This window comes from Psittacula echo, assembly GCF_963264785.1.
Source record: "Psittacula echo genome assembly, contig: SCAFFOLD_117, whole genome shotgun sequence".
NCBI lineage: Eukaryota > Metazoa > Chordata > Aves > Psittaciformes > Psittacidae > Psittacula > Psittacula echo.
Window position 1 is genome coordinate 80,203 of NW_027664249.1, and position 16,022 is coordinate 96,224.

At 63.9% G+C, this 16,022-nt stretch overlaps 2 protein-coding genes across 2 annotated transcripts; one reads left to right on the top strand and one right to left on the bottom strand.

The window, feature by feature from the left end:
• Window positions 1–1,461: 1,461 nt before the first annotated feature.
• On the bottom strand, window positions 1,462–11,124 carry FUZ (fuzzy planar cell polarity protein; the record flags this gene model as incomplete). Its single annotated transcript, XM_080639805.1, has 10 exons — window positions 1,462–1,518; window positions 2,093–2,157; window positions 2,790–2,880; window positions 3,493–3,588; window positions 5,250–5,471; window positions 7,242–7,346; window positions 8,618–8,686; window positions 9,112–9,196; window positions 9,447–9,568; window positions 11,038–11,124. The coding sequence occupies 10 exons, from the start codon at window positions 11,122–11,124 to the stop codon at window positions 1,462–1,464; spliced, it is 999 nt and encodes a 332-aa protein (XP_080495931.1).
• On the top strand, window positions 11,052–15,815 carry LOC308232587 (mediator of RNA polymerase II transcription subunit 25-like; the record flags this gene model as incomplete). The annotated part of the gene is made up of 6 exons (XM_080639806.1): window positions 11,052–11,923; window positions 12,034–12,186; window positions 13,710–13,755; window positions 13,839–13,963; window positions 15,506–15,604; window positions 15,695–15,815. Coding segments are annotated over exons 2-6 (531 nt in total), but the record flags the coding sequence as incomplete, so codon positions are not given.
• Window positions 15,816–16,022: the final 207 nt, after the last annotated feature.

Consider the following 16,022-nt stretch of genomic DNA (forward strand, 5'->3'; position numbering starts at 1 on the left):
TGCCTGGATACCCCCCCCCACCCCATGGGTGCCCCCCATCCATGGGCATCCAGAGCCCCATCTATGGACCCTCCCCTGCCCCATAGAGCCCCAAAGCTGCCCCATAGAGCCCCCTGCCCCATAGAGCCCCCCTGCCCCATAGAGCCCCCCAGGCCTCTCCATCTGAGCCAACACATTTATTGTACATGTACAGGTCCCAGTTATGGGTCCCAGGTGTGGGTCCCAGCCGTGGGTCCCAGCTGTGGGTCCCAGTTATGGGTCCCAGTTGTGGGTCCCAGGTGTGGGTCCCAGTTATGGGTCCCAGTTATGGGTCCCAGCCGTGGGTCCCAGCCGTGGGTCCCAGCCGTGGGGCAGGCTCACACTTGGGGGTCGCAGCCGCGGCTCAGGGCGCGCAGGCAGCTGAGGCCCAGCGGGTGCAGGCGCTGCCGTGGGGCGCGGGGGGGCAGCAGCAGCACCAGCACCAGCCCCGGCCCCACAACCACCAGCCCCGTGTGGGTCGGCAGCGAAGCGTAGCACAGCGCGGGGGGGGGCCCTGCGGGCAGGACCCACAAGTGGGTCCCAGCCCCACACATTTGGGTCCATCCCCCCCCAGTGGGTCCCAGCCCCACACATTTGGGTCCATCCCCCCCCAATGGGTCCCAGCCCCAAACATGTGGGTCCATCCCCCCCCAATGGGTCCCAGCCCCACACATTTGGGTCCATCCCCCCCCAATGGGTCCCAGCCCCACACATTTGGGTCCATGCCCCCCAATGGGTCCCAGCCCCACACATTTGGGTCCATCCCCCCCCAGTGGGTCCCAGCCCCACACATTTGGGTCCATGCCCCCCAATGGGTCCCAGCCCCACACATGTGGGTCCATCCCCCCCCAATGGGTCCCAGCCCCACACATTTGGGTCCATCCCCCCCCAATGGGTCCCAGCCCCACACATTTGGGTCCATCCCCCCCAATGGGTCCCAGCCCCACACATTTGGGTCCATCCCCCCCCAATGGGTCCCAGCCCCACACATTTGGGTCCATCCCCCCCCAGTGGGTCCCAGCCCCACACATTTGGGTCCATCCCCCCCCAATGGGTCCCAGCCCCACACATGTGGGTCCATCCCCCCCAATGGGTCCCAGCCCCAAACATGTGGGTCCATGCCCCCCAATGGGTCCCAGCCCCACACATGTGGGTCCATCCCCCCCAATGGGTCCCAGCCCCACACGTGGGTCCATGCCCCCCAATGGGTCCCAGCCCCACACATGTGGGTCCATCCCCCCCAATGGGTCCCAGCCCCACACATGTGGGTCCATGCCCCCCAATGGGTCCCAGCCCCACACATGTGGGTCCAGCCCCCCAATGGGTCCCACTCAGACCCCTCAGTGACCCCCCCAGCCCCATAACTGACCCCCCCAGACCCCCAAGTGCCCCCTCCCTCACCTGGAGGGGGCGCCCCCTCCTCGGGGCAGTATTTGGGGGCCATCAGTGCATAGAGGTGCCGGAGGGCGGCCCCACGGCGCTGGGGGGGCAGGACCCCGGCTGGGGGGCAATGGGGATCCATGGGTGTCAATGGGGCTCAATGGGATCAATGGGGTTCAGTGGGGATCAATGGGGTTCAATGGGAGTCAATGGGGATCCATGGGGGTCAATGGGGATCAATGGGGTTCAGTGGGGTTCAATGGGGTCAATGGGGGTCAATGGGGTTCAATGGGATCAATGGGGGTAAATAGGGTTCAATGGGGATCAATGGGGATCAATGGCGTTCAATGGGGGTCAATGGGGTCAATGGGATCAATGGGGATCAATGGGGGTCAATGGGATCAATGGGGGTCAATGGGGCTCAATGGGCTCAATGGGGATCAATGCAGATCAATGGGGCTCAATGGGGGTCAATGGGGCTCAATGGGGTCAATGGGGATCAATGCAGATCAATGGGGCTCAATGGGGGTCAATGGGGCTCAATGGGCTCCATGGGGATCAATGCAGATCAATGGGCTCAATGGGGGTCAATGGGGATCAATGGGGGTCAATGGGGATCAATGGTGTCAATGGGGGTCAATGGGGGTCAATGGGGATCAATGGGGATCAATGGCTCTGGTTGGGGGTCCCGTACCCTGTGTCCCCCCCCGGCTGACGCTGCTCTGGCTCCAGCCCTGCTGGCGGTGAACGAGGAGGTACCTGGGGGGGGGGGAGGGTTGGAACCCCCCAACCCCCATCACGGGGGGTTCAGAGCCCCATCCCCCCCCAGTGGGTCCCAGCCCCACACATTTGGGTCCATCCCCCCCCAGTGGGTCCCAGCCCCACACATTTGAGTCCATCCCCCCCCAATGGGTCCCAGCCCCACACAATTGGGTCCATCCCCCCCCAATGGGTCCCAGCCCCACACAATTGGGTCCATCCCCCCCAGTGGGTCCCAGCCCCACACAATTGGGTCCATCCCCCCCCAGTGGGTCCCAGCCCCACACATTTGGGTCCATCCCCCCCCAATGGGTCCCAGCCCCACACAATTGGGTCCATCCCCCCCAGTGGGTCCCAGCCCCACACAATTGGGTCCATCCCCCCCCAATGGGTCCCAGCCCCACACATTTGAGTCCATCCCCCCCAATGGGTCCCAGCCCCACACATTTGGGTCCATCCCCCCCCAATGGGTCCCAGCCCCACACATTTGGGTCCATCCCCCCCCAATGGGTCCCAGCCCCACACATTTGGGTCCATCCCCCCCCAGTGGGTCCCAGCCCCACACATTTGGGTCCATCCCCCCCAGTGGGTCCCAACCCCACACATTTGGGTCCTTCCCCTCCCCCACTCACGCCAAGACCCCGCGGGGGGGGGGGCGCGGGGGGGCCCCTCCCGCAGCCCCGGAGCTGCTCCGAGACCGGGCCCCCAGAACCGGGGCACGAGCTGGGGGGGGGAGGGGCGGGGTCAATGGGGGTCACAGGGGCCCCTCCCCCCTCAACCCCTCCCCCCTCAACCCCTCCCCCCTCAGCCCCTCCCCCTCAAACCCCTCCCCCCTCAACCCCTCCCCCCTCAACCCCTCCCCCTCAACCCCTCCTCCCTCAACCCCTCCCCCCTCAGCCCCTCCCCCCTTAACCCCTCCCCCTCAGCCCCTCCCCCCTCAACCCCTCCCCCCTCAACCCCTCCCCCCTCAACCCCTCCCCCCTCAGCCCCTCCCCCCTCAACCCCTCCCCCTCAGCCCCTCCCCCTCAACCCCTCCCCCCTCAACCCCTCCCCCCTCAGCCCCTCCCCCCTCAACCCCTCCCCCCTCAGCCCCTCCTCCCTCAGCCCCTCCCCCCTCAGCCACTCCCCCTCAGCCCCTCCCCCCTCAGCCCCTCCCCCCTCAGCCCCTCCCCCTCAACCCCTCCCCCTCAGCCCCTCCCCCTCAACCGCTCCCCCTCAACCCCTCCCCCCTCAACCCCTCCCCTCAGCCCCTCCCCCCTCAGCCCCTCCCCCCTCAGCCCCTCCCCCCTCAGCCCCTCCCCCCTCAACCCCTCCCCCCTCAGCCCCTCCCCCCACCTGGGTGATCACGTGCTGCAGGGGGGGGCGGGGCCCACAGAGCAGCGCCACCGCAGCCCCCCCCACCAGCCCCAGCACCAGGAGCCGGTGCGGGACCTGCGGGGACAATGGGGGTCAATGGGGGGGGTCATGTGGCTGAAGGGTCACTGAGAGGTCAGTTATGGGGCTGGGGGGTCACTTTGGGGTCACTCTGGGTTCACTTTGGGGTCATTTATGGGGCGGGGGGGTCACTTTGGGGTCAGTTATGGGGGAGGGGGGGTCACTTTGGGGTCAGTTATGGGGCAGGGGGTCACTTTAGGGTCAGTTATAGGGCAGGGGAGGTCACTTTAGGGTCAGTTATGGGGCACGGGGGTCACTTCGGGGTCACTTTGGGGTCAGTTATGGGGCAGGGGGGGTCACTTTGGGGTCAGTTATAGGGCAGGGGGGTCACTTTAGGGTCAGTTATAGGGCAGGGGGGTCACTTTGGGGTCACTTTGGGGTCAGTTATGGGGCAGGGGGGTCACTTTGGGGTCAGTTATGGGGCGGGGGAGGTCACTTTGGGGTCAGTTATAGGGCAGGGGGGTCACTTCGGGGTCACTTTGGGGTCAGTTATGGGGCAGGGGGGTCACTTTGGGGTCACTTTGGGGTCAGTTATGGGGCAGGGGGGTCACTTTGGGGTCACTTTGGGGTCAGTTATGGGGCAGGGGGGTCACTTTGGGGTCACTTTGGGGTCAGTTATGGGGCGGGGGGGTCACTTTAGGGTCAGTTATGGGGGAGGGGGGGTCACTTTGGGGTCAGTTATGGGGCAGGGGGTCACTTTAGGGTCAGTTATAGGGCAGGGGAGGTCACTTTAGGGTCAGTTATGGGGCACGGGGGTCACTTTGGGGTCACTTTGGGGTCAGTTATGGGGCAGGGGGGATCACTTTGGGGTCAGTTATAGGGCAGGGGGGTCACTTTAGGGTCAGTTATAGGGCAGGGGGGTCACTTTGGGGTCACTTTGGGGTCAGTTATGGGGCAGGGGGGTCACTTTGGGGTCAGTTATGGGGCGGGGGAGGTCACTTTGGGGTCAGTTATAGGGCAGGGGGGTCACTTCGGGGTCACTTTGGGGTCAGTTATGGGGCAGGGGGGTCACTTTGGGGTCACTTTGGGGTCAGTTATGGGGCAGGGGGGTCACTTTGGGGTCACTTTGGGGTCAGTTATGGGGCGGGGGAGGTCACTTTGGGGTCAGTTATAGGGCAGGGGGGTCACTTTGGGGTCAGTTATGGGGCAGGGGGGTCACTTTGGGGTCACTTTGGGGTCAATTATGGGGCGGGGGAGGTCACTTTGGGGTCAGTTATGGGGCAGGGGGGTCACTTTGGGGTCACTTTGTGGTCAGTTATGGGGCAGGGGGGTCACTTTGGGGTCACTTTGGGGTCAGTTATGGGGCAGGGGGGTCACTTTGGGGTCACTTTGGGGTCAGTTTATGGGGCAGGGGGGTCACTTTGGGGTCACTTTGGGGTCAGTTATGGGGCAGGGGGGTCACTTTGGGGTCACTTTGTGGTCAGTTATGGGGCAGGGGGGTCACTTCGGGGTCACTTTGGGGTCAGTTATGGGGCAGGGGGGTCACTTCGGGGTCACTTTGGGGTCAGTTATGGGGCAGGGGGGTCACTTTGGGGTCACTTTGGGGTCAGTTATGGGGCAGGGGGGTCACTTCGGGGTCACTTTGGGGTCAGTTATGGGGCAGGGGGGTCACTTCGGGGTCACTTTGGGGTCAGTTATGGGGCAGGGGTGTCGCTCACCGTGGGGCTGCTCTGGGGCAGGTACACGGGCAGGTCACGTGCGGCCGCGGTGGGCGTGGCCTCCTCCCCTGGCCCCGCCCCCCGCCGCAGCAGCGCCGCCAGCAGCGCGCGCTCGGCGCTCGGCAGCGCCCCCCAGCGGCGGGTGGAGGCGCGCACCCGCCCCGCCCCCACCAGGCACCCCCAGTGCGTGCCCGCGGCGGCAGCGAAGGCGTCCAGAGAGTCCTGGGGGGCAATGGGGGTCAATGGGGGGAATGGGGGCAATGGGGGCAATGGGGAGAATGGGGGCAATGGGGGGAATGGGGGCAATGGGGGGAATGGGGGCAATGGGGGGAATGGGGGAATGGGGGCAATGGGGAGAATGGGGGCAATGGGGGGAATGGGGGCAATGGGGGGAATGGGGGCAATGGGGAGAATGGGGGCAATGGGGGCAATGGGGGCAATGGGGGGAATGGGGGCAATGGGGGCAATGGGGGCAATGGGGAGAATGGGGGCAATGGGGGGAATGGGGGCAATGGGGACAATGGGGAGAATGGGGGCAATGGGGGGAATGGGGGCAATGGGGGCAATGGGGAGAATGGGGGCAATGGGGGCAATGGGGGGAATGGGGGCAATGGGGGCAATGGGGAGAATGGGGGCAATGGGGGCAATGGGGAGAATGGGGGCAATGGGGGCAATGGGGAGAATGGGGGCAATGGGGGGAATGGGGGCAATGGGGGGAATGGGGGCAATGGGGAGAATGGGGGCAATGGGGGGAATGGGGGCAATGGGGGGAATGGGGGCAATGGGGGGAATGGGGGAATGGGGGCAATGGGGAGAATGGGGGCAATGGGGGGAATGGGGGCAATGGGGGGAATGGGGGCAATGGGGAGAATGGGGGCAATGGGGGCAATGGGGGCAATGGGGGGAATGGGGGCAATGGGGGCAATGGGGGCAATGGGGAGAATGGGGGCAATGGGGGGAATGGGGGCAATGGGGGCAATGGGGAGAATGGGGGCAATGGGGGCAATGGGGGCAATGGGGGCAATGGGGAGAATGGGGGCAATGGGGGCAATGGGGGGAATGGGGGCAATGGGGGCAATGGGGAGAATGGGGGCAATGGGAGGAATGGGGGCAATGGGGGCAATGGGGAGAATGGGGGCAATGGGGGCAATGGGGGCAATGGGGGCAATGGGGGGAATGGGGGCAATGGGGAGAATGGGGGCAATGGGGGGAATGGGGGCAATGGGGGCAATGGGGGGAATGGGGGCAATGGGGGCAATGGGGAGAATGGGGGCAATGGGGGGAATGGGGGCAATGGGGGCAATGGGGAGAATGGGGGCAATGGGGGGAATGGGGGCAATGGGGGCAATGGGGAGAATAGGGGCAATGGGGGCAATGGGGGCAATGGGGAGAATGGGGGCAATGGGGGGAATGGGGGCAATGGGGGGAATGGGGGCAATGGGGGCAATGGGGGGAATGGGGGCAATGGGGGCAATGGGGGCAATGGGGGGAATGGGGGCAATGGGGGCAATGGGGGCAATGGGGGCAATGGGGAGAATGGGGGCAATGGGGGCAATGGGGGCAATGGGGGCAATGGGGGGCAATGGGGGCAATGGGGGGAATGGGGGCAATGGGGGCAATGGGAGCAATGGGGAGAATGGGGGCAATGGGGAGAATGGGGGCAATGGGGGCAATGGGGGCAATGGGGGGAATGGGGGCAATGGGGGGAATGGGGGCAATGGGGGCAATGGGGGCAATGGGGGGAATGGGGGCAATGGGGGCAATGGGGGAATGGGGGCAAGGGGGAGAGTGGGGGAATGGGGGCAATGGGGGCAATGGGGGCAATGGGGGAATGGGGGCAATGGGAGGATTGGGGCAATGGGGGAATGGGGGGAATGGGGGAATGGAGGGGAATGGGGGCAATGGGGGGCAATGGGGTAATGGGGGGCAATGGGGACAAGTGGGGCACTGGGGTTCAATGGGGGTTTGGGGGGGATTTGGGGGGGTTCTGACCTGCAGGAGGTTGCGGGTGGGTCCGGGGGGGAGGGGCCAGCTGGGGGGTCCCAGCCCCAGCCCCCCCCCGGGGCTCAGCAGCGCGTCCAATAGCACGAAACAGCTCTGGGGGACACGGAATGAACCCCCATTGACCCCCATTGACCCCCATTGACCCCCATTGATCCCCATTGACACCATTGACCTCCAATGACCCCATTGACCCCCATTGACCCCCATTGATCTTCATTGACACCATTGACCCCCATTGATCCCCATTGACCCCCATTGACCCCCATTGATCCCCATTGATCCCCTTTGACACCATTGATCCCCACTGACCCCCATTGACACCCATTGACACCATTGACCCCCATTGATCCCCCTTGACACCACTGACCCCCATTGGCACCATTGACCCCCATTGATCCCCATTGACACCATTGACCCCCATTGACACCACTGACCCCCATTGACTCCCATTGACACCATTGACCCCCATTGACCCCCATTGACCCCCACTGATCCCCATTGACACCATTGACCCCCATTGACCCCCATTGACCCCCATTGACACCATTGACCCCCATTGACCCCCATTGAGTCCCATTGACCCCCATTGAGTCCCATTGAGTCCCATTGACACCATTGATCCCCATTGACCCCCATTGAGTCCCATTAAGTCCCATTGACACCATTGATCCCCATTGACCCCCATTGACCCCCATTGACCCCATTGACCCCCATTGAGTCCCATTGAGTCCCATTGACACCATTGATCCCCATTGACGCCCATTGACCCCATTGACCCCCATTGAGTCCCATTGAGTCCCATTGAGTCCCATTGACCCCCATTGACACCATTGACCCCCATTGACCCCCATTGACACCATTGACCCCCATTGACCCCCATTGACCCCCATTGACCCCATTGACCCCCATTGAGTCCCATTGAGTCCCATTGACACCATTGATCCCCATTGACGCCCATTGACCCCATTGACCCCCATTGAGTCCCATTGAGTCCCATTGACACCATTGATCCCCATTGACGCCCATTGACCCCATTGACCCCCATTGAGTCCCATTGAGTCCCATTGACCCCCATTGACCCCCATTGACACCATTGACCCCCATTGACCCCCATTGACACCATTGACCCCCATTGCCCCCCATTGACCCCATTGACCCCCATGGAGTCCCATTGAGTCCCATTGACACCATTGATCCCCATTGACGCCCATTGACCCCATTGACCCCATTGACCCCCATTGAGTCCCATTGAGTCCCATTGACCCCCATTGACCCCCATTGACACCATTGACCCCCATTGATCCCCATTGACCCCCATTGATCCCCATTGAAGCCCTCTGACACCCATTGCCCCCCCTCCATACCCTCAGGTCCCGTTTGAGCCGCTCCACGTTGCGAATGGGAACCAGTTCATCCAGGCCCAGCACCAGCACCTGTGGAACTGAGGTGAACTGGGAGCACTGGGATGGACTGGGATGGACTGGGATGGACTGGGAGCACTGGGATGGACTGGGATGGACTGGGAGCACTGGGATGAACTGGGAGCACTGGGATGGACTGGGATGGACTGGGATGGACTGGGAGCACTGGGATGAACTGGGAGCACTGGGATGGACTGGGATGGACTGGGAGCACTGGGATGGACTGGGATGAACTGGGAGCACTGGGATGGACTGGGAGCACTGGGATGGACTGGGATGAACTGGGAGCACTGGGATGGACTGGGAGCACTGGGATGGACTGGGATGAACTGGGAGCACTGGGATGGACTGGGATGAACTGGGAGCACTGGGATAGGGCGGGGGGGCACTGGGCTGGACTGGTCCATACTGGTCTGTACTGGGAGGGGGGGTCTCACCATGGCACCGAAGGCGGAGTCAAGGAGGCGCTTGAGGGCGGGGCCTGAGGCATCGGGGGCGGAGCTGATCGCAATCAACGTGATGCTGGGGGGGGGGGCACAAACGGGGGGGGGCACTTGTGGGGCTGCCCCATGGCACTGACCCCCAAGTGCACCCTCAGCCCCCCATGACCCCCATTAACCCCTCCCACTGCCCTATGACACCCCCATAGCCCCCCAATGACCCCTAGAAACACCTCCCCCCGCCCCCCTTGTGACCAGAACCCCATGGCCACGCCCCCTGCCTTGACCACACCCCCCATGGCCACGCCCCCTCCCTTAGCCCCGCCCCTGACCTGCTCCCGTCCCCGCCCCACTGCAGCCGGGTCCCGGGGGTCTCCGCACGCCGCAGCCCGACCCCGGCGCCGGCCCCGAACATGTGGACGCCATTGAGGGCCCCGATGAGCGGGAACGGGGGCTGCGGAGCGGGGGGGGCAACGGTAATGGGGGGGCAATGGTGATGGGGGGCAATGGTGATGGGGGGCAATGGTGATGGGGGGCAATGGTGATGGGGGGCAATGGTGATGGGGGGCAATGGTGATGGGGGGGCAATGGTGATGGGGGGCAATGGTGATGGGGGGGCAATGGTGATGGGGGGCAATGGTAATGGGGGGCAATGGTGATGGGGGGGCAATGGTGATGGGGGGCAATGGTGATGGGGGCAATGGTGATGGGGGGCAATGGTGATGGGGGCAATGGTGATGGGGGGGCAATGGTGATGGGGGGCAATGGTGATGGGGGGCAATGGTAATGGGGGGCAATGGTGATGGGGGGCAATGGTGATGGGGGCAATGGTGATGGGGGGGCAATGGTGATGGGGGCAATGGTGATGGGGGGGCAATGGTGATGGGGGGGCAATGGTGATGGGGGGCAATGGTGATGGGGGGGCAATGGTGATGGGGGGCAATGGTGATGGGGGCAATGGTGATGGGGGGCAATGGTGATGGGGGGCAATGGTAATGGGGGGCAATGGTTATGGGGGGCAATGGTTATGGGGGCAATGGTGATGGGGGGCAATGGTGATGGGGGGCAATGGTGATGGGGGGCAATGGTGATGAGGGGCAATGGTGATGGGGGCAATGGTGATGGGGGGGCAATGGTGATGGGAGGGCAATGGTGATGGGGGGCAATGGTGATGGGGGGCAATGGTGATGGGGGCAATGGTGATGGGGGGGCAATGGTGATGGGGGGCAATGGTGATGGGGGCAATGGTGATGGGGGGGCAATGGTGATGGGGGGCAATGGTGATGGGGGCAATGGTGATGAGGGGCAATGGTGATGGGGGCAATGGTGATGGGGGGCAATGGTGATGGGAGGGCAATGGTGATGGGGGGCAATGGTGATGGGGGGCAATGGTGATGGGGGCAATGGTGATGGGGGGGCAATGGTGATGGGGGGCAATGGTGATGGGGGCAATGGTGATGGGGGGCAATGGTGATGGGGGGGCAATGGTGATGGGGGGGCAATGGTGATGGGGGGCAATGGTGATGGGGGGGCAATGGTGATGGGGGCAATGGTGATGGGGGGGCAATGGTGATGGGGGGCAATGGTGATAGGGGCAATGGTGATGGGGGGGCAATGGTGATGGGGGGCAATGGTGATGGGGGCAATGGTGATGGGGGGGCAATGGTGATGGGGGCAATGGTGATGGGGGGGCAATGGTGATGGGGGGCAATGGTGATGGGGGCAATGGTGATGGGGGGGCAATGGTGATGGGGGGGCAATGGTGATGGGGGGCAATGGTAATGGGGGGCAATGGTGATGGGGGCAATGGTAATGGGGGGCAATGGTGATGGGGGCAATGGTGATGGGGGGGCAATGGTGATGGGGGGCAATGGTGATGGGGGGGCAATGGTGATGGGGGGGTCGGAGGGGGCGGGGCCTCACCTGGGGGCGGGGCGGGCGGCAGAACAGCGGCAGCCCACTGCCCGCGGCCAGGCACAGCAGCAGCGTGGCCCCGCCCCCCTCCGCCATGGCCCCGCCCCCTCCGCCAGCACCAGCCAATGAGACGCTGCCCTCAGCCCACGCCCCTTCTTTGGCCACGCCCCCTCACACCTTATTTGGTCAACGTTTCTCCTAGCAACGCCCCCTAAAGCGGCTATTGGCCCACGAGGCCCCGCCCCCAAGCCGTGGCCACGCCCCCTTAGGCCGCTGTTGGCCTCAGGCCCCTCCCTGCTGTTCTGGTCACGCCCCCGTCGGGCCACGCCCCTTCTTTGGCCACGCCCCCACCCTTCCTGATTTGCTCACCGGTTCTCCCAGCAAAGCGGCTATATGCAAATCAGGCCCCGCCCCCAACCCATGGCCACGCCCACCGAGACCGCTATTGGCTCGCTGGCTCCGCCCTCTGCTCGAAAAAAAAAAAAGCCCCGCCCCTCTTGACCACGCCCCCTACCGCACACACGCCCCCATAAACCACTCCCCCCCTCGCTCCTATTGGCCCGCAGGCTCCGGCCGCTATGACCACGCCCCGTGCAGGCCCCGCCCCTCTCCCTAAGCCCCGCCTCCTCTCCCCCGCCCGCTCGCCCCCTCCCCGCGCCGCCGCTCAGCTCCCGCCACCGGCCGCCGCCATGTCCCGCCGCGGTGCACGCCGGGAAGACCCCGCGGTTCCCACGGCAACAGAGCAGCCGCGCATGCGCTCCTCCACCTCCCCACCCACCGTCACCACGGCGACGCTGCGGGGAGGGGCGTGGCTTTGAGCGCGCATGCTCCGTGGCCACGTGCGGGACCGGACGTGAAAGGGAGCACTTCCGGGCGGCGGCGGCTGTGGTGACCGGTACCGGGAGGGTCGGGGCCGCGTTGAGGCGCTTGGGGGGGCCCCATTGATCCCCATTGATCCCTATTGATCCCCATTGATCCCCATTGATCCCCGTTGACCCCCCGTAGCCGCCCCGCGGCGATGGTGGTGCCGGCGCTGGACCCCCCCGCGCCGCCGTTGCCCGCCATGGTGGCCGATGTGGTGTTCGTCATCGAGGGCACCGCCAACCTCGGGCCCTACTTCGAGTCCCTCCGCAAGCACTACCTGCTGCCCGCCATCGAGTGAGGAACCCCCCCAAACCCCCTTTAAGGACCCCTAAACCCCCCCCAAACCCCTTTAGGACCCCCCCAAACCCCCTTTAAGGACCCGTGAACCCCCCCCAAACCCCTTTAGGACCCCCCAAACCCCATTGACCCCCAAACCCCCCCCAAACCCCTTTAGGACCCCCACAAACCCCCTTTAAGGACCCGTGAACCCCCCCCAAACCCCTTTAGGACCCCCCCAAACCCCATTGCCCCCTTTAAGAACCCCTAAACCCCCCCCAAACCCCTTTAGGACCCCCCAAACCCCATTGACCCCCTTTAAGGACCCCTAAACCCCCCCCAAACCTCTTTAGGACCCCCCCCAAACCCCATTGACCCCCAAACCCCCCCCAAACCCCTTTAGGACCCCCACAAACCCCCTTTAAGGACCCCTAACCCCCCCCCAAACCCCTTTAGGACCCCCCCAAACCCCATTGACACCCTTTAAGGACCCCTAAACCCCCCCCCCAACCCCTTTAGGACCCCCCCAAACCCCATTGACCCCCTTTAAGGACCCCTAAACCCCCCCCAAACCTCTTTAGGACCCCCCCCAAACCCCATTGACCCCCAAACCCCCCCCAAACCCCTTTAGGACCCCCACAAACCCCCTTTAAGGACCCCTAACCCCCCCCCAAACCCCTTTAGGACCCCCCCAAACCCCATTGACCCCCTTTAAGAACCCCTAAACCCCCCCCAAACCCCTTTAGGACCCCCCCAAACCCCATTGACCCCCTTTAAGGACCCCTAAACCCCCCCCAAACCTCTTTAGGACCCCCCCCAAACCCCATTGACCCCCAAACCCCCCCCAAACCCCTTTAGGACCCCCACAAACCCCCTTTAAGGACCCCTAAACCCCCCCCAAACCCCTTTAGGACCCCCCCAAACCCCATTGACACCCTTTAAGGACCCCTAAACCCCCCCCCCAACCCCTTTAGGACCCCCCCAAACCCTGTTGACCCCCTTTAAGGACCCTTAAACCCCCCCCAAACCCCATTGACCCCCTTTAAGGACCCCTAAACCCCCCCCAAACCCCTTTAGAACCCCCCAAACCCCCTTTAAGGACCCCTAAACCCCCCCCAAACCCCTTTAGGACCCCCTTGACCCCCTTTAAGGACCCCTAAACCCCCCCCAAACCCCTTTAGGACCCCCCAAACCCCCTTTAAGGACCCCTAAACCCCCCCAAACCCCTTTAGGACCCCCACAAACCCCCTTTAAGGACCCCTAAACCCCCCCCAAACTCCTTTAGGACCCCCCCAAACCCCCTTTAAGGACCCCTAAACCCCCCCAAACCCCTTTAGGACCCCCACAAACCCCCTTTAAGGACCCCTAAACCCCCCCAAACCCCTTTAGAACCCCTCAAACCCCCTTTAAGGACCCCTAAACCCCCCCCAAACCCCTTTAGGACCCCCTTGACCCCCTTTAAGGACCTGTGAACCCCCCCCAAACCCCTTTAGGTCCCCCCCAAACCCCATTGACCCCCCCCTCCCCCCTTTCTCCTCCAGGTACTTCAATGGGGGGCCTCCAGCTGAGACCGACTTTGGGGGTGATGTGAGTTTGGGGGTGCCCTGAGCTTGGAGGGGGGGGGGGGTTGTGTTTTGGGGGTGATCCTTATGTGGCCCCCCCCATTGCAGTACGGGGGTACCCAATACAGCCTCGTGGTGTTCAACACCGTGGATTGCGCCCCCGAGTCCTATGTGCAGTGCCACGCTCCCACCAGCAGCGCCTATGAGTTCCTGACCTGGCTGGACAGCATCCAGTAAGGGGGGGGGGGGGGCACACACACAGACCCCCCCCCCAGGACCCCCCCCCCCCCAGGGGCTTTGGGGGGAAATGGGGGGGTTTTGGGGTGCAGAACGCATGGGAATGGTTTGGGGATGCTGCAAGGATCCAATGGGGATAGGGGGGTAACGCACGCTATGGGAGGGGTAACACACTATGGGGGGGGTTAATGCATGCTATGGGGAGGGTAATGCACGCTATGGGGGGGGTAACGCACGCTATGGGGGGGGGTAACGCACTATGGGGGGGGTTAATGCATGCTATGGGGAGGGTAATGCACGCTATGGGGGGGGTAACGCACGCTATGGGGGGGTAACGCACGCTATGGGGGGGGTAACGCACTATGGGGGGGGTTAATGCATGCTATGGGGAGGGTAATGCACGCTATGGGGGGGGGTAACGCACACTATGGGGGGGTAACGCACGCTATGGGGGGGGTAACGCACTATGGGGGGGGTTAATGCATGCTATGGGGAGGGTAATGCACGCTATGGGGGGGGTTAATGCATGCTATGGGGAGGGTAATGCACGCTATGGGGGGGGGTAACGCACGCTATGGGGGGGGTAATGCACGCTATGGGGGGGGTAATGCACGCTATGGGGGGGTAATGCACGCTATGGGGGGGGTAATGCACACTATGGGGGGGTAATGCAGACTATGGGGGGGTAACGCACGCTATGGGGGGTAACGCACGCTATGGGGGGGTAACGCACGCTATGGGGGGGTAACGCACACTATGGGGGGGGTAACGCACACTATGGGGGGGGTAACGCACGCTATGGGGGGGGTAATGCACGCTATGGGGGGGTAATGCACGCTATGGCGGGGTAACGCACACTATGGGGGGGTAATGCACACTATGGGGGGGGTAATGCACACTATGGGGGGGGTAACGCACGCTATGGGGGGGGTAATGCACGCTATGGGGGGGTAACACACACTATGGGGGGGTAATGCACACTATGGGGGGGGTAATGCACACTATGGGGGGGGTAACGCACGCTATGGGGGGGGTAATGCACGCTATGGGGGGGTAACGCACGCTATGGAGGGGTGATTTGGGGGGGGCACATTCCAAGGGCTCCCCCCAGGGTGTTGGGGGGGTTTTGGGGTGAATTGGGGGGGGGTTTGGGGGGCAGAACCCATAGGAACAGCCTGGAGTGCCCCACATGGGAAGGAACCATTTGGGCGGGGGAATAGGGGGGGACCCCTCATAAGGGGGTGCTATGGGATGGGGTGAATTGGGGTGCAACGCCCCCCCCCGTCCCATTGGGCTGTTAGGGGGGTCCCATGTATATTATGGGATGGTTTGGGGGGGGGGGGGGGGGAAGAGACCCTTCAGGGTTATTTTGGGCTGTGGAGCCCCAAACCCATCCATGGGGGGGGGGGGGGGGAGCAACACCCATTGATATGGGGGGGGGGGGGCTTGGCAATGGGGTTGGTTTTGGGGTACAGGGACCCCATATGGGGCTGGGGGGGGGGGAATCTGACCCTCCCAACCCCCCCCCCCCCCCCCAGGTTCGTGGGGGGGGGCGGCGAGAGCTGCAGCCTCATCGCCGAGGGGCTCAGCACCGCGCTGCAGCTCTTCGATGACTTCAAGAAGATGCGGGAGCAAATGTGGGTGCTTTTTGGGGTGCCAAGGGGGGATTTTGGGGGTGCCCCCCCCCCCCCCCATATCCCACCTTCACCCCCCCCCCCCCCCCATAGAGGCCAGACCCATAAGGTGTGCGTGCTCATCTGTAACTCCCCCCCGTACCTGCTGCCGGCCGTGGAGAGCACCACGTACTCGGGGTACAGCACCGAGAACCTGGTGCAGTGCATTGGAGAGGTGGGGCTGGGGGGGGGGGGAAAGGGGGGGGGGAGGGTTTTGGGGTGCTCTTTAGGGGGGGAAATGGGGGTTTTAAGGGGGGGGAATGGGGGTTTTGGGGGGGAAATGGGGGTTTTGGGGAGGGAAATGGGGGTTTTGGGGGGGGAATGGGGGTTTTGGAGGGGGGAATGGGGGTTTTGGGGGGGGGAAATGGGGGTTTTGGGGAGG